Source organism: Desmodus rotundus, chromosome 7 (assembly GCF_022682495.2).
Source record: "Desmodus rotundus isolate HL8 chromosome 7, HLdesRot8A.1, whole genome shotgun sequence".
NCBI classification, from domain to species: Eukaryota; Metazoa; Chordata; class Mammalia; order Chiroptera; family Phyllostomidae; genus Desmodus; species Desmodus rotundus.
In genome coordinates, this window is record NC_071393.1 from 16,763,427 (window position 1) to 16,783,312 (window position 19,886).

The 19,886-nt window shown below is 39.6% G+C and overlaps 1 protein-coding gene across 3 annotated transcripts in view; it reads left to right on the plus strand.

The window, feature by feature from the left end:
• The window catches only part of TTC28 (tetratricopeptide repeat domain 28), a 569,569-nt gene that overhangs the window by 291,346 nt on the left and 258,337 nt on the right, over positions 1 to 19,886 (plus strand). For all 3 annotated transcript variants that reach the window (XM_053927916.1, XM_053927917.1, XM_024567189.3), the window contains 2 exons: positions 2,441 to 2,713; positions 3,641 to 3,771. In XM_053927916.1, the coding sequence (XP_053783891.1) occupies positions 2,441 to 2,713; positions 3,641 to 3,771 (404 nt within the window). The remainder of the gene's footprint in view (positions 1 to 2,440; positions 2,714 to 3,640; positions 3,772 to 19,886) is intronic.

Consider the following 19,886-nt stretch of genomic DNA (forward strand, 5'->3'; position numbering starts at 1 on the left):
AAAGGAAATCTGAATTTTTTACCTCTTGTTTCTTCAGTTTTATTTTTATTTAGTGAAAATTTGTACAATTGATTATTTCTTTTTTGGAGGGGGGAGGGGGATATTCCTAGTATTTCCCTTAGTCGTCTGTGGGAAATTTCCCTCAATTCCTTCAATTTCCCTCAAAAAAACCCTCTGATTTTCCATTACTGGGTAGTTTTAGAGGTTCAGTTAAATGGCTGTTTTTTTAAGTTAGCCATGGTTGCTGTGATTTAAACAGTCATCAGTGGAAGCGTGGTGTCTTTGCCGGCCGTCAGCCATCTGGGGCTATTGGGGTCTAAGCACTCTTCCTGTGTGTTGGGAATCCCTGTCTCATGCTCTGCCTCCTGCCTCCCACTATAAACCATCAGATCCCAGTTCCCCACCCTACTTTGAAGCTGGGACACCACTTTTGATTCAGGAGCTAAAGGCTGAAACGGAATGCGTTTTGGTGGTGGTGGGTGGCAGTGGTGACACCATAGTCTAATGGTGGGATTCAGTAGTGGTGGAGGCAGCACTGGAGGCTTTGCTGTCTAGTGTTTAGTTGCAGTAGTTATGTTGCCTTCATCAGGAAGCTTTTGTGACATGGTTTTGACTGTGGACCTGGAGGCCTGGTTGTCCACCCTTCCCAATAGCCACGCAGTGTATTTCTGTTCTACTTGAAACCAGCCAGGATTGGTTTCTTTTGTGAGCAGCTAAGAATTTCCCTGGTGTGGTGTCATGGGGCCTGGCCTTAGAGACCCGCAGTGTGTTCTGTCTTGACGCTGTCCCGCACTGTCTGACCTTGGCTGAGTCACTTGCATGCTCAGATGCATTTCTAAAGGAAGGGCATTTTCAAAGTCTTTTAAGGTCTTAAATTCTATTATTTTTGCTTCTGCTAAATTGGCCAGTGGGGTGCTATTGTGATTATAATTGGCTGCGGAACCCATCAGTGGGTACCACCAAAATTCTGCTCATAGTTCTTTCAGTATAGTATTGTTCTTTTCTATTACAGCAATTCCAGGGTTCTTGCACTGGTATTTAACCCTGTTGGTTAGCTAGTATTTACTGGTTCTGTGTACTGCTTGCACCTTGACAGGTGTAAAAATGTTCTTTGTTTTCTGTCTAGAGATCTGATTGAGGGGAAAAAATTCTTTAGGCAGCAGTAGGTTTCGAGGTTTACATGGCAGTGTTGATTCAGACAAGAGTTCCTTAATGGAGACTTGAGGTTTCAAGTCATAAATTGTAAAAATTACCCTTGAATGCAGTACTGCTGGCTGAGAGATTCACAATTTAAAAAGACCAACCTTTTATATAGTTTTGTACATGTGTGCAGTGGAACAACTGATGTGAAATAGTTTTTCAGGAAAGCTAGCCACGAATGTGTTCCAAGGGCCATCTCATTGTAGGGTTACAGTCATTCACTCTGCAGTTGTCTTTTAAAAAAGGAGGAAGGGGGAGGAGGAGTTTTAGAGGTCATCTACACTCAAAACTAACTTCAAATGGGAAGAAATTCCTTTGGCTTCCTGACTACAAATCTGTGTCTTTGCAAACATCACATGAAAGTAAAATATCAACATTAATATTGTCTTCCACCTTACCTTAGTAAACTTGGATGATTTCTTTATGGTTCATTTGTCACAACAGAAATTGATAATATTTTTTTATTTGGTCATACTGACTTCAGAAGCAGCAGTGGACACTAGGTGCCCAGTGAGGATGACAGGTGTTTTGTTGGGAGGGCTTCTCTTATTGCATCTTCCAGGGGAAAAGGTGGACAGGGTTTATTAATCAAGTCATTCAGGTCCAGGTTTAACAAACATTTATTGAACTCCAAATATGTTAGGGACTTGTACATATGTAGCAATGGCAAGTTTTTTATTTTGTGCCAATTGCTATGGAATTATAATAAAGTATTAAACAGTCCTACAGTGGTTTTCAGATTTAGCTGGGAAAATATTTTAAAATGAACACACTTGGAACAATTCTAAAATAGTTACAGGTAAAGCTTCACTAGTAACTGTGAGAATGTAGCAGTTTAGATTCAAAGATTAATGTGGGCCGGAGGACTGGGGACACTCGCTATACAGCAGGGGTGGAACTCGAGGAATATGCATGTAAGTAGCTTGAGAGGGCGGCGGCAGGACAGAGAAGGAAAAACCATCCAGGCAAGGGGTTGCGTCGGGCTCGAAGAAAGCCCAAGAGAGAAGGGAGTGCAGCGCCTGCATGCGAGGGTGAGGAGAAGGAGATGACTGGACTGGGGAGTGTTACAGAGTCACGTGGGTAAGTGGGCAGTGAGGGTGGTACTAGATTAAAGGTTGGAGGGTTTGCACTTGAAATGGGCCATGAAAAGGTATGATAAACATTTGTTTCTAGAGCATCTTAGAAAAGGTTGTTGTGTGTATCCTCCTATATTTTCTTACTTTCTTTTGTTTTTCTCTAGAATCCCTCGAGCCCACTTATCAGCAGCTTCAGAAAATGAAACTGGACAAGAGTCCCTTTGTGGTCGTGTCTGTGGTTGGGCAGGAACTCCTGACAGCTGGCCATCATGGGGCCTCTGTGGTTGTCTTAGAAGCTGCTCTGAAGATTGGCACCTGCAGCCTCAAACTGAGAGGTTCTGTTTTTTCTGCCCTGAGCAGTGCCTACTGGTCTCTGGGAAACACAGAGAAGAGCACTGGATACATGCAGCAGGACTTGGATGTAGCCAAGACCTTAGGTAGAGTTATGCTTCTTTCCTTTAATTCCATACAGAAAGGAGATAAAGAAAGCTGGTAACCTGGCATAAATGGGAATAACATGTGCAATGAAAAGTGAGTGTGTCTCTAGAATATACACTGTTTAGTGTTCTCAGGTCTTTATGGCTTTTCGTATAACAAGGTACTAAGGTTCCCAAAAGGCCAAGAGATGTGAATTAACATGTTAATTGCCCTCCTGAGACTTGGGCTTACAGATGTAATATCCCAAATGATAGTATCGTTGGGTGAATCTTTTGTCTTAAGTTTCATTTTTGACTACATTAAAACACACCGTCATTTTGTTGGAGGAGACAGCACAGTGCAGTGGCTCAGAGTGTGGATTCTGCAGCCAGGCTGCTGTGTAAGTGTGACCTTCAGCAAGTTGCCTAAGCTCTGTGTGTGGCCATTGCCTCATTTGTACAGCGAGTATGGCTTATAATTATGATCATTGTTACTGTGATTATTCAAGGACCTGCTGGATGGCAGTAAGGGAAGGGAGATGGTGAACCATCAGCACACTTGTAAAGAAGGAATATATGGCAGTAGGTTTGGTGTCAAATGACTGAGCCAGCAAGCTGATGGTTATTTGGGACCAAAAGTCATTAGCAGAGCAATGAGGTGACTCAAAGAGCAGCTGGCTTGTGTCAAGGTTTTTAACCTCTCATTTCCAGGACACTTATGTCCCTGACTGCAGTTGTATGACAGCATTAGAAGTTGTTAGCCAGAGATTTAAGTTCTAGGACCATAACCTCCCACATCGAGTATTATAGAAGAAGAAAGTCCTTTTCTGAAAGGAGGCAAGTGAAATCTTAGCTAGTAAGTCTGTGGCTCTTAAATTAAGATGGTCATTATATAGTAAAATAATGCTATAACTTAGAGAAGTTTTATCTTTTTTTAAACCCAATCAGGTGACCAGACAGGAGAATGCCGAGCTCATGGGAATCTAGGCTCTGCATTCTTCTCCAAAGGAAATTATCGGGAGGCTCTCACTAACCACAGGCATCAGTTGGTGCTCGCCATGAAACTCAAGGATCGAGAGGTAGGAAGTTTACCTGCAGACCAAAATTACTTTTGTTTTTTGAAACATAGAATGTTTTTTGCTGTTCAAAATGTTTTAAGTACTTTAAAATTTTACTTTCAGAAGTGAGTAATTATTGCTTCTATCTTTCATCAACAACCAGGTGTTGGACATCTACCACCTATTGGCCTTAGGTATATAGAGATAAATAAGACATGGTTTCTGACCTCAGCCTCTAACAGCTTGGTCTGATTCTTTGTTCTTATTCTATTCAAATGTGCTATGGTGTAGACATACATAGAGTTAGCAAAAATCTCTATTATCATGATATATTCATTACATTAAAGAAGCACACATTGTGTTTTATTCGAGATGAACTGGTATTACTGCAAACTCTTCACTTCTTTGGTGGGTTTTTAATTAAGGTGATGAATACATATTAAGTCTGATTGAGGGACTTGAATTGTGATGATAAAGAAATATTACCCTAGTCTTTATTAGAGAAATGAATTGTAACATTCTCAGAGACTTGATATCTAGTAGATGTGACTTGATCAGAAAGTACCTGTAGAGTGGAAAGAGGTAGAGTTTGGGGATGAGGTAGACACAGTTTTGAATTCCCACCGTAGCACTTTTTAGCTCTAGGATCTTGGGAAAGTTATTACTTAACTCCTTTTTGCCTCTGATTTTTATTCAGCAAATAGTGAGTCCAATTTATTCCATATACAGTTGTGATAAGATTATTAATAATATATGTAAAACACCTAGCATGATACCTAGAATTCCATAGTGGAATTCTATAAATGGTAGCTTTTAATATAATACTTTTAATAAGGAAAAGAAGGTTAATAGCAAAGGCAACAATACATTTATGAATCAATCTATATGTTGGGAAATGTATTTAGTTACACTTGTATCTCAGAATTTCACTATGGGACATTATGATGATTAATTATATTATTTAAATGATTAGCATCTTCAAGTCTCTAGAACACTAGGAAGAAACTGGAGGAGAAAGCAGCCTGTGCTGGAATCTCTGCTTGGGAAGACTGAACCTCTACAAAGTTTCTCTCATCCATCCAAAGTTTCAAAAAGGCCTTTGACAGCTACCAAAATAGAATATTAAAGGCCATGAACTGTTGGCAATTTTACTCTCAAGAGAATTACCTAAACACTTTTCTCTTTGCCAATTTACTCTTAGATTATAAACAATTCTATCAGCCAGATGATCTGATTTCTTGATGTTAAGAGAATAAAAAGAGGGATCAGACTTATTTATACTCTATTTTCCTAACCTTTAGGATATATGTATTAGCTCATCTACTGGATAGGGTAGGAAGACTTTAAATTAGGGGCATATGATTGTCATAGGTATCAAAAAAGAAGTGAAATTTTTCTGCCTTCCCTCTTCTTAATAGTGTAATTTTCTATAGCCTCTACTTTCTGGGTTGTATAAACCTTTGCTGTACAATATTATGAAGAAATCATTGAATTATAAGGATGGAAGAGACCTTGAGAATAATGCTGGTTCCAACTCTGTCCCCCAGACCTTCCCATTTTAGAAGTGACCTAGCACAGGCACCCTCTGTCCCTTTTCTATTGGCCTGTGCTTAACTACCACTGCCGCAGTTCACAAGCCTACCTACTGGGAAATCCTCCCTGTCTGTAGGTCAGGAACCCTGAGACTGTGTTTTAAATCTATTTCCTTCTTCTCTGGGGATAGATAAAGATGTCCAGCTACTAATTAATGGTCTTCTCCAAGTTTGTGATTATCAAAACCTAAACAATTTTTACAACCGTGTTTTGGCTGTTCCTATCACTCTGGCCTACTGTGGTTGCTAGTTAGCCATAGCTTGACCTTGGCAGAAGCCTCGTTCTGGGATGTTCTGCTTTTGCTCTGTGTTCTCAAGGCATATTTATCTGATTTCTAGACTGACCTATAGAATTTATCTTTTCTCTCACTGTGTGCCTCTTCTCTGGAATTTTAGGTACCATTAATTTTCTTGATAAATGGTATGTTATTTTCTTACAATTTCTCTCATTTTTTAAGGTTGTATTTGAGTGCTGCTTTTAGCCTGAAATCAACTGGAAATCTTTACTTCCGTATCCCCGAAACCAGCCACCAGTTGTTAAGACTGGAGTTAATATTGGTCAGAACTTAAAGGAATACATAAAATGTCTAAAGGGAACTATTGCAATAATATATATATTTCTTAGGTACAGTTTTGGTTGACCAGTCTTCTGGGATTTAAGTCAGTTAAGTGTGACGTCTGCTCACAGAGCACCTAAGGTGTGCAGAACACTGTGCTGAAGTTCAAGGTCTAGGCTGTGGGTGTGTGGTCACCCTCCTTAAGGGGCTTCTGTTCTCTTCGAGACAGAGCTTTAACACAGCAAGAACATTAAAACTGCCTGAGCAATAAAATGATAATGTTTTCTTAATCACTGCTGAGATTCTGGAATTCTGAAGGAGACAGAGACTGGTGTACACTTGAGGAAGCTTTGTGAGATGGGTGGAACTCAGGCTGGCCCCTGAGCGGGACACGGAGACTGGCATGTAGGTCTGAGCACTGGTCAGCATGTCGGTCACATTTTGCCGAGTGATAAGATCGTTCATGCCTTCAGCAAAGGTCAGATTTTTTTCAGGATCTTATTTGGTGTAGTTATAGACTCTCAGTTTTTATAAAAGGTAATATTTATTAGTTTTGTTCAATTACATAAGAAATTACAGGAAAAAAACAAGAGTAAGCCTACCATCCTGTTAATATTTTGGGTATAATCTTTTGGTCATGTATGCAGTTATAATGCTCATATCTATTCAAACAAAAGTTGAAATCCTATTGTAATACTGTTTTATAACTTGTTTTTTTATTAATTTTTTCCACTAATTTGTTTGTTTGTTTTAATCCTCACCTGAAGATATATTTTGTAAATTGATTTGAGAGAGACAGACAGAGAAACATCAATGTGAGAGAGGAATGTCAATTGGTTGTCTCCCGTGTATTCCCCTAGCGGGGATTGAACCTGCAACCTTTTGGTGTATGGGACGATGCTCCAACCAGCTGAGCCACTTGATCAGGGCTTTCCACTAATTTTTAAACATGTCTTCCTTTTATTTAATGTTCTACTGCTGAAAGGCTTTATTATAATTTATTTCATCTGCTCCCATACTGTAATTTTGTGCAATTCTTTTCTACTATTTTTTTCTGAATTATTGGGTGGATTAGAGCTTTGAGAACTCTCTCAAAACACAAAAAGCATCCCAAAAAGAATATCCTTTTGAGTATAAAAAGTGCAGAGAATTTACTTTTTTATGGTTATCCTACTCTTGCATTGTATCTGTGACCTCAAATTGTACCTTGATTTCCCTTTTGCATTATAGTTGATTCTTGAACAATGCTCGGCCTAGGGGCACCAATTCCTGTGCAACAGAAAATCTAAGTATACTTTTGACTCCCCCAAATTTAACTATAGTTGTCCCTCAGTATCCAGGGACCCCCCAGAGATACTACAATCTGTGGGTCCTCATGTCCCTTGTATAAAATGGCATAGGAACTGCATACAGCTGTCCCTCTCCATTTATGGATTTAGAAAAACAGCATTTTCGATCCATGGTTGGTTGAATGCACTGATGTGAAACTCAGGGATGCTGAGTGCTGACTGTGTATCTATTGGCAAAAATCCACACGTAATGGACCCATGAAGTTCACACTCAGGTTGTTCAAGTGTCAGCTGTATTTTGATACTGAAATAAAATATGGAAAACTGCCTTTTGAAGCAAAACCTAATGCTGTGAATGCTGTGATTGGCAAGGATACCAAGCTGCATCTTTCCACCTCTTACTTCTTTGTAATGCATTTGAAGATTATTCCCACATAGCAAGATAGCAGCCTGAAACCACTTTGTCCACTTACCTTAAAGAGGAATGGGGCCCTGGCCAGCGTGGCTCAGTGGGTTGGGTATCATTTCACAGAGCAGAAGGTCGCCACTTTGATAACCAATCAGGGCATGTGCCTGGGTTGCAGGTGTTGTCACTGGTTGAGGCTCATGCGAGAGGCAACTGATCAATGTTTCTCACATCGATGTTTCTCTCACTCTCTTTCTCCCGCCCTTCCCCTCTCTCTAAGTAAATAAATAAAATCTTTTTTTTGTTTTTAGGTTTACCAATGTCCCAGTAATTATTATTATTTTTTTCTTTATGTGTATAATTTATTTATTTTTCCTTTTTAAATTATATTTTATTGATTATGCTATTACAGTTGTCCCATTTTTCCCCTTTAGCCCCCCTCCAACTAGTACCCCCTACTCCCTCAGGCAATCCCCACACCATTGTTCATGTCCATGGGTCATGCATGTAAGTTCTTTGGCTGCTCCATTTCCTATACTGTACTTTTTACATCCCCATGGCTATTCTGTAACTACCTATTTGTATTTCTTAATCTCCTCACTTCTTCACCCAGTCCCGTACACCCCCTCCCATCTGGCAACCATCAAAATGCTCTCCATATCCATGATTCTAGCTCTGTTCTTCTTCTTTGCTTAGTTTTTTAAATAAAATCTTTTTATAAAAAAGAGGAATAGGGTTTTTCTTAATACAATTACTCAGATATATAATAGAAGAGGTGATACCATCTCCATAGGATTTTTTCATTCTAAGTAACCTTCTGTCTGCTTTAATGGTTTCAAAATTAATTTTAGGTGCCCACAGAGACCTTCCTGTGAGCTAATATTAATTGTCAGAATTGACAGAAGAGTACATAAATTATATTGTACTAGAGACGATGTTCTTTATTCAGGGAATCTGATATGCAAATATGCTGATTACTGAAGGTTTTTTTTTCTTCCATCAGTCTGATTTCTCTCCTGAGCTTCATATTTCTTTATTCAGCTGCTGCTTGGACAGCCATCTTCAATGCAGTGTTCTCGACAGCCCTTGATCTGTACCCACGTCTACATTCACAGTTGCCCTGTTGCCCCCACCACCTCACTCTCATGTTTGGTTTGTTACTGGGTTTCTTCTTTCTATAACAGAAATCTCTTTTCTGGCTCCTTTCTTCTGCCATCTTTTGCCTGGACTTTTGCAGTATCCTTCTCTAAGAACTTTTCATACCTTTTAATACTCTCCTATAAGCAACAGAGAGAGAAAGTGTCTACTATTTGCAACTATGAGAGTATCTTGAAACTGCTGCTGTAAGTAGATAATGTCTTTCAAGTGTTTGAGAGTATGAACTTGGATGTTAGACAAATCTGCCCTGGAACTTTGGCTTGGCTACTTAGAAACATGTGACCATGAAAATTACCTAGCTCTTCTAAGTGCAATGAGCATGTGAGTTGTTTCCAATTCTTTGGCTATTATGAAAAAGCTGTTATAGACTTTCTTACAACAGGTATCTCTCGATAGACATCAGCACTTGTATCTGTTAAGTGTTTAGTCATACATATGTTTAGATTTATTAGATTTTATCAGCTTTCTAAAGTAGTTCTACCAAGTCATGTCATCAGCAATGTAAGGAATTTTTAAGTTAATAAAAAATAAAGAAAAGATATATGGAAACACAAATGTCTAAGTAAATAACTATATGTAGAGGAAGGAAGTGATTCTAACAGTAAGTACTTTGCTTTTTGTTGTAAGAATCAAATGAGTTAGTTCATATAAGGTACTTGTTTAGCACAGTATCTGAGATGTAGTGAGGATTCAAAAAAGATGCTACTGTTATTATTGGCATCATCATTGTCATCATTCAATGATTCATATGAAAGTTGCATATGTCTGTGTCCCATCAGTGCTTATTTTAGTGTAAAATTGTTTTCCCCAGATATTCAAGTAAACTGGGCATCCTTGGAAAAGGTGCTGTTTATGTTGTTGGGTAGCTTTGCATACAGCCAGAGGTTTGAAGTCTTTATTCCCGCATGCCCGCAGCCTGCCGCCCCCACCCCCCGCCCTGCATTGCAACCCTGTGTTGTGTGGTCTATCTTGCTCCACAGTTGTTCCTCCCAGTTTATCTGCACAGGAATGTGGGACCACCCAGTCCGCCTCACACACCCTGCCCTCCAGCCACTGCCTGGCTGTGCATTCTCTCTGCCCTGGCTGCCTCTCTCTGCCCCCTCCTACCAGTCTGGATGAATGTTTCTTCTTTAACTCCTTGGTTTCATACTTCCATACAGTTTGATTTTCTGGCAGTGTGGTTGTTTTTTTGCTTTTAAATTTGTTTTTTGTCCTTCTTTTGGTTGTCTGAGGAGGCAAAATGTATCTACCTACACCTCCATCTTGGCCAGAAGTCACTAGGAAGTTTAAATTATGCTTGTATTATACAGTATGGCTCTAGCCCATTTTCTCTTATGGTTTTGTTTTTCAAATATTGGAATATGGCATCATTTTCCAAATGCTTTTTTCACTTAGTAGTGTTGAACCTCTTTTCACATCAGCATGTACAAATCAGTTACATTTTTTTAAACTTCTGTGTGGTAGTATGTATCATGGATGCACCATTCACCTGCTGATAGGATGTTGAGAGAGGTTTTTTATTTTGCTTTTACAAATACGGTTGCAGGGAAAAAAACCCACCTTGGTTAAATCTCTTGGGTACATCTAGGATTAGAGTGCTGTCTAACAAGTGGGGCCTCTGGGTGAACAGGTACCAAACATATTTTAGATTAACAGGTTTTCCCGCAAAAGGCTGTTCTAAATCCATAAAGCTTAATATCAATATTAGATTTCTTTTTCAACTTGATTGGCAAACCATAGCCAGAGTGATACCTCAGTTTCACTTACTGTTTGTTTGTTTGTAATGCTGGCCTTCTCCCCACTGTGTAACTGACAGCTCTGGAGGGAAAGGAGAACAGCTTGTTCATATTGGTAGTCATTCATTCACTCACTCAGCACATGATTGCTGGGTGTTTACTGTGTTCCAGGTGCCATAGTGCTTTTAGGTATAAAGGGGAGTATGTCGTTGTTTTTGCCCTCAAGGAGCTCAAACCTTCTGGCAAACCTCCTGTAGTATTCCAGTCCAGTGTTGATAAATGCTTTTTGACCTGTAGGAAGAACATTGAGGGCTTACCATAGGCAAAGAGTGCTCTCCTCTCCTTGGTTTTCATGAATGGTGGTCTTTGTTTTACTCAGAGCTGAAGATGAAGCTTATGAAGCCCAGTAGTAAATGCCAACTGAGCTTCCTCATCTTTTCGTTATTGCACTTACATTGCTGTGAATAACTGAAATCCCAAATTCACATTCATAAGGGTACTTTCTATATTCTCATAATGCCTCCCACATAAAATACCTTTTAAAATGCAATTTCATTTGTTCTGGTCTTAAAGATTAAAGGTAAATCATAATCACTATCAATATATGGCACCTGTGGGTTCACAGGAAGTTACTGACCCCCCCCCCCAAAAAAAAAAAGACTATTTGACTTTGTGAGAAAACTGAGCTTTCTGGATTTTCTTTGGGATGTGGCTACAGGAAATTCATTAGATGGCTTTCAATGACATCATCCTGACCATAGCACTTTCTCCAAAAACAATGCTATTTTTCTTGGACCTTTTTGCAGACATCTTCCACGCCATGTATATTACTGTATTAGCGGTGCTAATATGAAATCCACACCAAGGTTTGTGGGGTGTGTGTGTGAGACGGAGAGTCGGAGAGACAGAGAGAGAGAAAAGAAATGCAGTGAGATGATTGTTCCACTTTCCGTAGTGCAGGAGTGTGGTTTAAAAGGTACAAAGCATTCTGTTGTCGCTGACAGCCATGTCCTCATAGGGAGTGTCACATTCGGGAAGGGAATGCTTGGCAGCCTTTGCAGTGGCGTGTGTCACAGGCTTTGGGAAACAAGATTGTTACGCTGTAACTCTTCAAATCACTGAAGACTGCAGGATTTGGAAAGCAGACACTGGTGAAGAATGGAGATAGGGTATCAATTTTTTGATTATGCTCTTTGTATTATGTCAGCTGAGCCAGACCTTTTGAGCCTGTAGTGGGTAATGGAAGGCTGTCTTTTCCTACTGATAAAGTAGTTATTGCCTGGTGAATATGTGTGTGTGTGTGTGTGTGTACAGTAGTGTGTCCTTAGCTGTTGTTTTGCTTTCCATGGTTTCTTTAACTGTGGTCAACAGTGGTCCACAAATACTAAATGGAACATTCCAGAAATAAACAATTAGTAAGTTTTGAATAGCATGCCACTGTAAGTAGTGTGGTGAAATCTCACGCTTTCCTGCTTGTCCTGCCTGGGACGTGATCATCCCCTTGTCCAGTGTAAGCATGCCGTACACGTTAGCTGCCTGTTGTCACTTAGCATTTGTTTTGGTTGTCAGATTGACTGTTGTGGTGTAGCAGTTATGTCCAGGTAACCTTTATTTTACTTAAAAATGTTGCCAAAGCACAAGAGTAGTGATGCTGGTAATTTGGGTATGCCAAAGAGAAGCCGTAAAGTGCTTCCTTTAAGTGACACACTGAAAGTTCTCAATGTCATGAGGAGTTCTGTCATCTCACGTTGTCACAAGGAGAAGGGTGAATGCAGCACAATAAGATATTTTTGGAAGCCCACATTCACATATACAATAGATTATCATTATTCTATATTATTATTAGTTACTGTTTTTAATCTCTTATTGTGCCTAATCTATAAATCAAACTTTATGATAGATATGTACATATGAGGTCAGTCCAGAAGGTATCCAGCCATGTAATATGAAAAATAGAAACCTTTATTGAAGAAGATGCAAGATACAGGACACATTGTACAGAGGACAATGATGCCTCTGTCCCCTTCAAAGTAGGCACCTTGGGACCTCACACAGATTTCCCAATAGCCATCAGCTGCCTTATCATATTTTCCTGAATCTCATTGATGCTCTGAAATCTCTTCTCTTTAAAAGGTGATTTTAGTTTTGGGAGAATCCAAAAGTTGCAGGATGCCAAATCTGGGCGTAGCGGGGCTGAGTCACCTGGGTGATTTGATGTTTTACCAAAAGACCCTACACGAGATGTGATGCATGAGTGGATGAAGCTGCCAATCACCAGTTGCCCATAGCTGTGGCCTTCTGAATCATCCCAATAGTTTCCACAGAGGAATGTTCAAGATTAATGCAAAATTTGATGCAAATTTGTCGCTCTACTTGCTCAGTCATTTTGAATGTGACAGCCACACAGTACACATGCTCACTCAATAGCATCTACTGCACCCACTGACTAGTACAGTGCAGTCATCGTTGTTCACACATGTGCATTCCAGTCCACTCTCCTTGGCTGCCAGGTTACATCAGTGTTGTGCAAACCATTCTTGTTATGTTAACAATGGCTGGGCTTTTTCCAGATGGATCTGGTATAGGAAGAAACATATTATATGTAGTGTTGAGTACTATGTGTGGTTTCAGGTATCCCCTGGGGATCTTGGAATGTATCCCCTACTCTTAAGGGGTAACTGCTGTATACGTAATGCATGATATGTTTACATATCATTCTGCTTTCAGCTGTTCCATTTTTTAAGTTCTTCTTTATCATCACTCTGCCTGTTATATTTTTGGTTGTCCTTTTTCAGCCACAGAATTTTGTAGTCTCTTCCTCTATGGAGCAGAAGGAACTTCAGACTAGGAATTGGGAGGTCTAAATTTGAGTCCTGCTTTTGCCCCTACCAGCCATATATTATGGGAAGACCTCTTGGTTGATGGTCTATCATCTGTAAATAGGGGCACCAGATCACATGATCTTTAGAGCTGTATTGCCCAATGCAGTAGCCATTGGCCACATGTGGTTGTTTTAAATTTATTAGAATTAAAGCAAAAAAATTCAGTTCTCCAGTCACAATAACCACATTTTAAGAGCTCAATAGCCCATGTATCTAGTGGCTGCCATATTGGACAGCACAGAAAAAATTTACTGTATCAGTTCTGTTGAATAAGTGCTTCTAGAGTCTCTTGTAGCTCTAATCTTTAAATTAATCAAAAGGCAAAAGTGCATCATTGTGAGTCATAGACCACCTTCACTTTTTCATAGTACCTACTGTTTATACTGGAATCATTTATATTTTTTTAGATACAAAAGGAAAGAGGGAAGGTTCTGCTTCAAATAATGGCAAAGCAGCTCATATCAGCCCAGCCACATATAATAACCACAAGCTGGAGAGTAACCCAAAGCAGGCAGAATTTGGAGGAGAATTTAACACTTGGAATAACACTAGATGAATTACCTGTTTTTTAATGTCTTTTATTTGCCAGAGTGCCAGCACCAGACCTCACAGTGTTGTTAAAATATGTATAGAAACCTGTAGTTTTATTGGCTGTGGAATCGGAGGACAGAGTTTGGGCTCATAACAGCAACCAGAAAGTGAGGAGCAAATCCTGGAAAGGAGAGAGCTATATGGGGGAGCCCCAAGTTCTGTAAGTTATGACCAGATCTCTGGGTAACCCCCGAAGTAAGCATTTGAGGGCAGATTCCAAGCAATTCATCTAAGGCTGAAAGAACTGGATTTCAGCTGCTGCTCACTTCAGGGGAAACAGCTTGCTGTTTGAGTTCATTGGAGTTAAATGTCTACAAAAAAAAATAAAAGTTCATACTCACTTGAAAAATGTAACAAAGTCCTGACTGTCTACAATGTATCATTCACAGTGACCAGTATATATTCCCAAATTTTATGCATATGAAGAGACCAGAAAATGATTCATATTCAAGAGAAAGGCATTCAATAAGACCACCCCCAAGATAACTCAAATGTTGGAATTCATGGATAAGGGTTATGAAAGAGTTATAAATATGTCCAAATATGGAAAGTAAAATAGGGTCACAATGAATGAATAAATAGAAAATCTTAACAGAGGAATAGAAATTATTCTATAAGAAAGTAAAGAATGTAAAATGGAAATTTTAGCACTAACAAATACGAACTGTGTAATAAAAATATTCACTATATGGGTTTAATAGGATATTGGAGATGACAGAGAAAGAGGCATAAACTTGGAAATAGGTCAGTGGAAATTATCTGTTCTAAAAATCAGAGAGAAAATAGATTGAAAAGAATTAACAGAGCCTCAGTGTATTGGGGGGCAATATCAAAGGGTCTTACATATATGTTGCAGAAAGACAAGATAAAGAAAATAATGGAAAAAGAATATTTGTAGAAATAATGGCTAAAATTTTCCTAAATGTAGTAAAAATAAATAAATCTACAGATTCTAAAAACTCAACTAACCTCAAGCAGAATAAATAAGAAGGAAACCATATCTATGTACTTTATAGTGAAACTGCTATAAACCAATTATTTAAAAAAGTAAATCTTGAAAGTTACCAGGGGAAAATGACACTACAAAAGAGAGAGCAGCAAAACGAGTGATGGCTAATTTCTGATGAGAAACAATGGAGTCCAGAGGACAGCGCCGCAGAATTTTCAAATGTTGGAAGAAAAACTGAGACCATCTGTTAACCCAGAATTCAATAACCAGCAAAAATAATTTTCATGAATGACAGCGAAATAAAGACATTCTAAGATAAGTCAAAACGAAGAAAATTACCAACAGACCTGCACGGTAAGAAATGCTGAGGGAAGATTTTCAGGCTGATGGAAAATGATATGAAATGGAAACTCAGATCTTCAGGAGAAAAGGAATAATATAAATTAAATAAATAATTATAAATAATAAATATGGTGGAAAATACAAAAGGCTACTTTTACATTGTTTTCTCATAATCTCTTTAATATGCATATGACTGTTAAAAGCAGAAATTGTAGCAGATATGGCATATATGGATGTAATTAATACATTTGATTTTCACATATTGTTGGAAATGTTAAATGTTATAACCAATTTAGGAAAAGGCCTTGCAGTTTCTTTAGAATCTAAACATACACTGACCTTGTGGCCTGGCAAGTCCACTGCTAGATGTTTCCTGAGAAAACTGAAAACGTAAGTCCACAGAATGACTCGCACAAGAATGTGCACAGCAGTTTCGTTCATAGCAGCGAAGTCGGAGAAGAGCTCAAGTGGAAGAACGGGCATGTGAGCTGCAAAGTACACGCAGCAACATGAATAAATCTTGAAAACATGAGATTAAGTGAAACAATGCAAGCACAAAAGAGAGCATGTTTTGTGATTCCATTAGCAACAGGTTCTAGAACAACAAAACTGATCTGTGGTGAAAACAATCGGATCAGTGGTGGTTGCCTTCGGGCAGATGTCAGGGCAGGGATTGACTGGGGAGGGATATGAATGGAGTTTCTAAGGTGATGGGGAATGTTTTATCGTTTAATATATGTTGGTTACATGGTTGTATACTTTCATCAAAACCCATCGAATGGTAACATTTAAACTTTATGCATTTCACTATGTGTAAACTTTTTTATAAAAAAGTAAATATTGAATTCTAGTTAGTGGTATACATGCTGTAGTATTTAGGAAGAAAGTATACTACCGTCTGAAATTTACTTTCAATTATGTAACAAACAGACGGGTCGATGAGAACGTGTGTAGATATGTGGTAAAGCACACTTATTAAAACGTTATGATTGCAGTATCTTGATGTGGGTATATAGGTATTCACTGTACAATTCTTTCCACATTTCTGTATTTTTGTAATTTCTCACCATCAAATATTAGAAAAAAAATAAGGAAAAGAGGATTTGGTGGTGAAAGAGTGATAAGCAGTTAATTCCAGTGATCAGACTGCTTGGTGGAAGCTAGATGCCTGTCTCTGAACCACTTCCGCCACCCACCACCCCAAGAAAACAAAAACACACCGCGGCTCCCTTCTGCTTCCTGAAGGTACATATACAGCAAGTTCTGGATCAGCATCACAGCAACATATGCATATGTGGGTGAAACCTGTTTAAGGAAATGTCAGAGATCGAGGCATTGAACATCAATAGCCTTGTAGAACAGCTGGGTGGTATGTGTGGAAGGGAGCATTGGCCGTCTAGTGGTCTCTGCTTCAGTGAAGGTGGGAATGCCCCCCTTCGTTACCTGGCCAGTGGCCTTTTCTTACAGATGTGGTTGTGGGGAGCTGCCTCTGCCTACTCTTACTCACTCCCCCGTCCAACAGGTGGTAGGACGGGGCAGTGAGTAAAAGTAGATCTCATGGAAAAAGTACTTTCTATGCAACTTACTCAAAATCACCACAGCTAACCCTTGATTTTATCCTAAGAAATAGGAATCCCATAGAAATTGACTTCCAATTCAACAGTAATGCAATTGAATTACTTTTTAAAATTATATTTAAGAATTGTTTTCTTTTGTGATTTAGTATGACACTTTACTTCTAAATATCCTAAATTAGTCAAGTATTTTCTCTATAATGATACAGTTTGTAGAATATTAACTGAGTCCCACTCATTTAAAATGATGACCAGTGATAAAAATTATTACATGTATGTGATTAATGTTTACTATTTACAAATAAATTTCTTGTTTTCTTATACATTTTTATGTTATTCTCATAAAAGCCCAAGCAAGTATTTATATTTACAGGAATGGATTTTTTTAGTTTTTATTGTAATTATATTTTATTGATTATGCTATTACAGTTGTCTTGTACTTACCCCCTTTGTCCCCCTCCAGCCAGCACCCTCCACTCCCTTAGGCAATCCCCCCACCATTGTTCATGACATGTGTCATGCATGCGAATTCTTTGGTGACTCCATTTCCTATACTGTACTTTACATCCCCATGGCTATTCTGTACCCACCTATTTATACTTCTTAATCCCCTCACCTCTTCACCCATTCTCCCCTTCCCCCATCCTACCTGGCAACTATCAAAATGTTCTCTGTATCCATAATTCTGTCTCTGTTATTGTTGTTTGCTTAGTTTGTTTTTTAGACCCAATTGTTGATAGATTTGTATTTTTTGCCATTTTATTCTTCATAGTTTGGATCTTTTTTCCCCTTAAATAAGTCACTTTAACATTTCATATAATAATGGTTTGGTGATGATAAACTCATTTACTTTTTTCTTTTCTGGGAAACTCTTTATCTGCCCTTTGATTCTAAATGATAGCTTTGCTGTATAGAGCGATCTTGGATGTAGGTCCCTGCTTTTCATGACTTTGAGTATTTCTTGCCAATCCCTTCTAGCATGCAAGATTCTTTTGAGAAATCAGCTGACAGTCTTATGGGAACTCCCTTGTAGGTAGCTAACATCTTTTCTCTTGCTGCTTTTAAGATTCTCTCTTTATCTTTAACCATTGGCATTTTCATTATGATGTGTCTTGGAGTGGGTCTCTTTGCATCCATCTTGTTTGGGACTCTCTGTGCTTCCTGGACTTGCATGTCTATTTCCTTTGCAAATTAAGGAAGTTTTCTTTATTTTTTTTTTTTCAAATAGATTTCTGATTTCTTGCTTTTTCTCTTCTCATTCTGGCACCCCTATGATGCGAATGTTGGGCCTCTTGATGGTGTCCCAGAGGCTACTTATACTATCCTCATTTTTTTTGGATTCTTTTTTTCTTCTTGTTCTGATTGGTTGTTTTTTGTTTCCTTATGCTCCAAATCTTTGTTTGATTCTTGATTCATCCACTCTACTGTTGTTTCCCTGTAAATTATTCTTTATTTCAGTTAGCGAATCCTTGGTTTCTGACTAGATCTTTTTTTATGCTGTTGAGGTCCTCACTAGGTTCCCTGAGCATCCTTATAACCAGTGTTTTGAACTCTGCATCTGATGGATTGCTTATCTCCATTTTGTTTAGCTCTTTTTCTGGAGTTTTGATCTGTTCTTTCATTTGGGCCATGTTTCTTTGTTTCCTTGTTTTAGCAGCCTTCCTGTATTTGATTCTATGTATTAGGCAGAGCTGCTTTGATTCTGTGTCTTGGTAGTAAGGCCTAATGGAGTAGATGTCCTGTAGGGTCCAGTGGCATAGCCACCCCTATCACCCAAGCTGGGTATTCAAGGTGCCTCCTTCTTGTGGGCTGAATACATCCTCCTCTCGTAGTTGGTTGCTGTTGACAGATCAGTGGGAGGGGTTTACCCAGGCCAGTCAGCTGTAAGGATTGGCTCTGACCACTGACCACCAACCTCTGCCCTCCATGGAGGATCATCTGTGTAGGGGCAAGGTGGTGGTGCTCTGTCATAATCTGTAGCTGTCTGTTAGGTGGGCTGACCCTGGGGTTTCCCAGGTGGTGCAGGGCAAGGTCACCCCCGACCTGTGTTTTGCTTGAGGCCACCCTGCTTGAGGCGTAAGCAATCTGAGATGGCCGCTACTTGTGCTGAGCTTGGAGATTCCCAGGTGAAGCCAAGCTGTGAATCTAAGCTGGCTGCTGCTAGTGCTGAGCCTGGGACTCACTGAGGCCAGCTGTTGCTTGTTTGAACAGATTTAGGAAGTTACGCAGTTTGAGCCAAGACCAGCGGTTCATAAGGAAAAGCAGCTTGGGTGGGCCAGTAAGTTGGGTGGGACGGAGTCTCTGGGGATCTCTAAGGCAGGTCAAACAGTGTTAGCCAGGTTGATGGAGTCTCAGATATGGCACCTGCTTGCTGGTTCTGTGGGAGTAGGGTTTAGAAGAGGGACAATGACCTCTGCTCGTCTTGATGCCAGACAGTTTAGTTTCTCCTTATTTGCCACTGGTGCCTTTCAAGCTGCTACCCTGGTGCTGGAGCTCAGAAGGAGTGAGTCTGAGTAGGTGAGTCCATGTGTGGGTTCTTTAAGAGGAACTGCTTGGGGCTTCAGAAGTTTCTTCCACCAACTGAATGCCCGTTGGTTTCCACAGCCAGAAGTTGTGGGGACTTATCTTCCTGGCCTTGGGACCCTGACCTGGGGGGCCTGGTGTGGGGCTGGGACTCCTCACTTCCAAGATATCCCTCCTAAATTTTTATCCACCATAAGTGCGTGAGGGACCAGCCCGTTCCACATCTGCGCCCCTCCTACCAGTCTGGATGGATGTGGTTTCTTTAATCCCGTAGTTGTCAGGCTTTCATTCCACTCGATTTCTGATGGTTCTGAGTGATGGTTGTTCTATATTTTAGTTGTAATTTTGATGTGGTTGTGCAAAGAGGCAAGCTGTGTCTACCTACACTGCCATCTTCAGGAATGGATTTTTAGATAGTTCAATATACTTAAGTAATTTTCTGGAGAGATGGGCTCCCTGGGCTATGCCAAAAGCCTTTTGCTTAATAATACATGTGGTACCATTATTAGGGACTGTGAACTGAACCAAGAGCTTGCT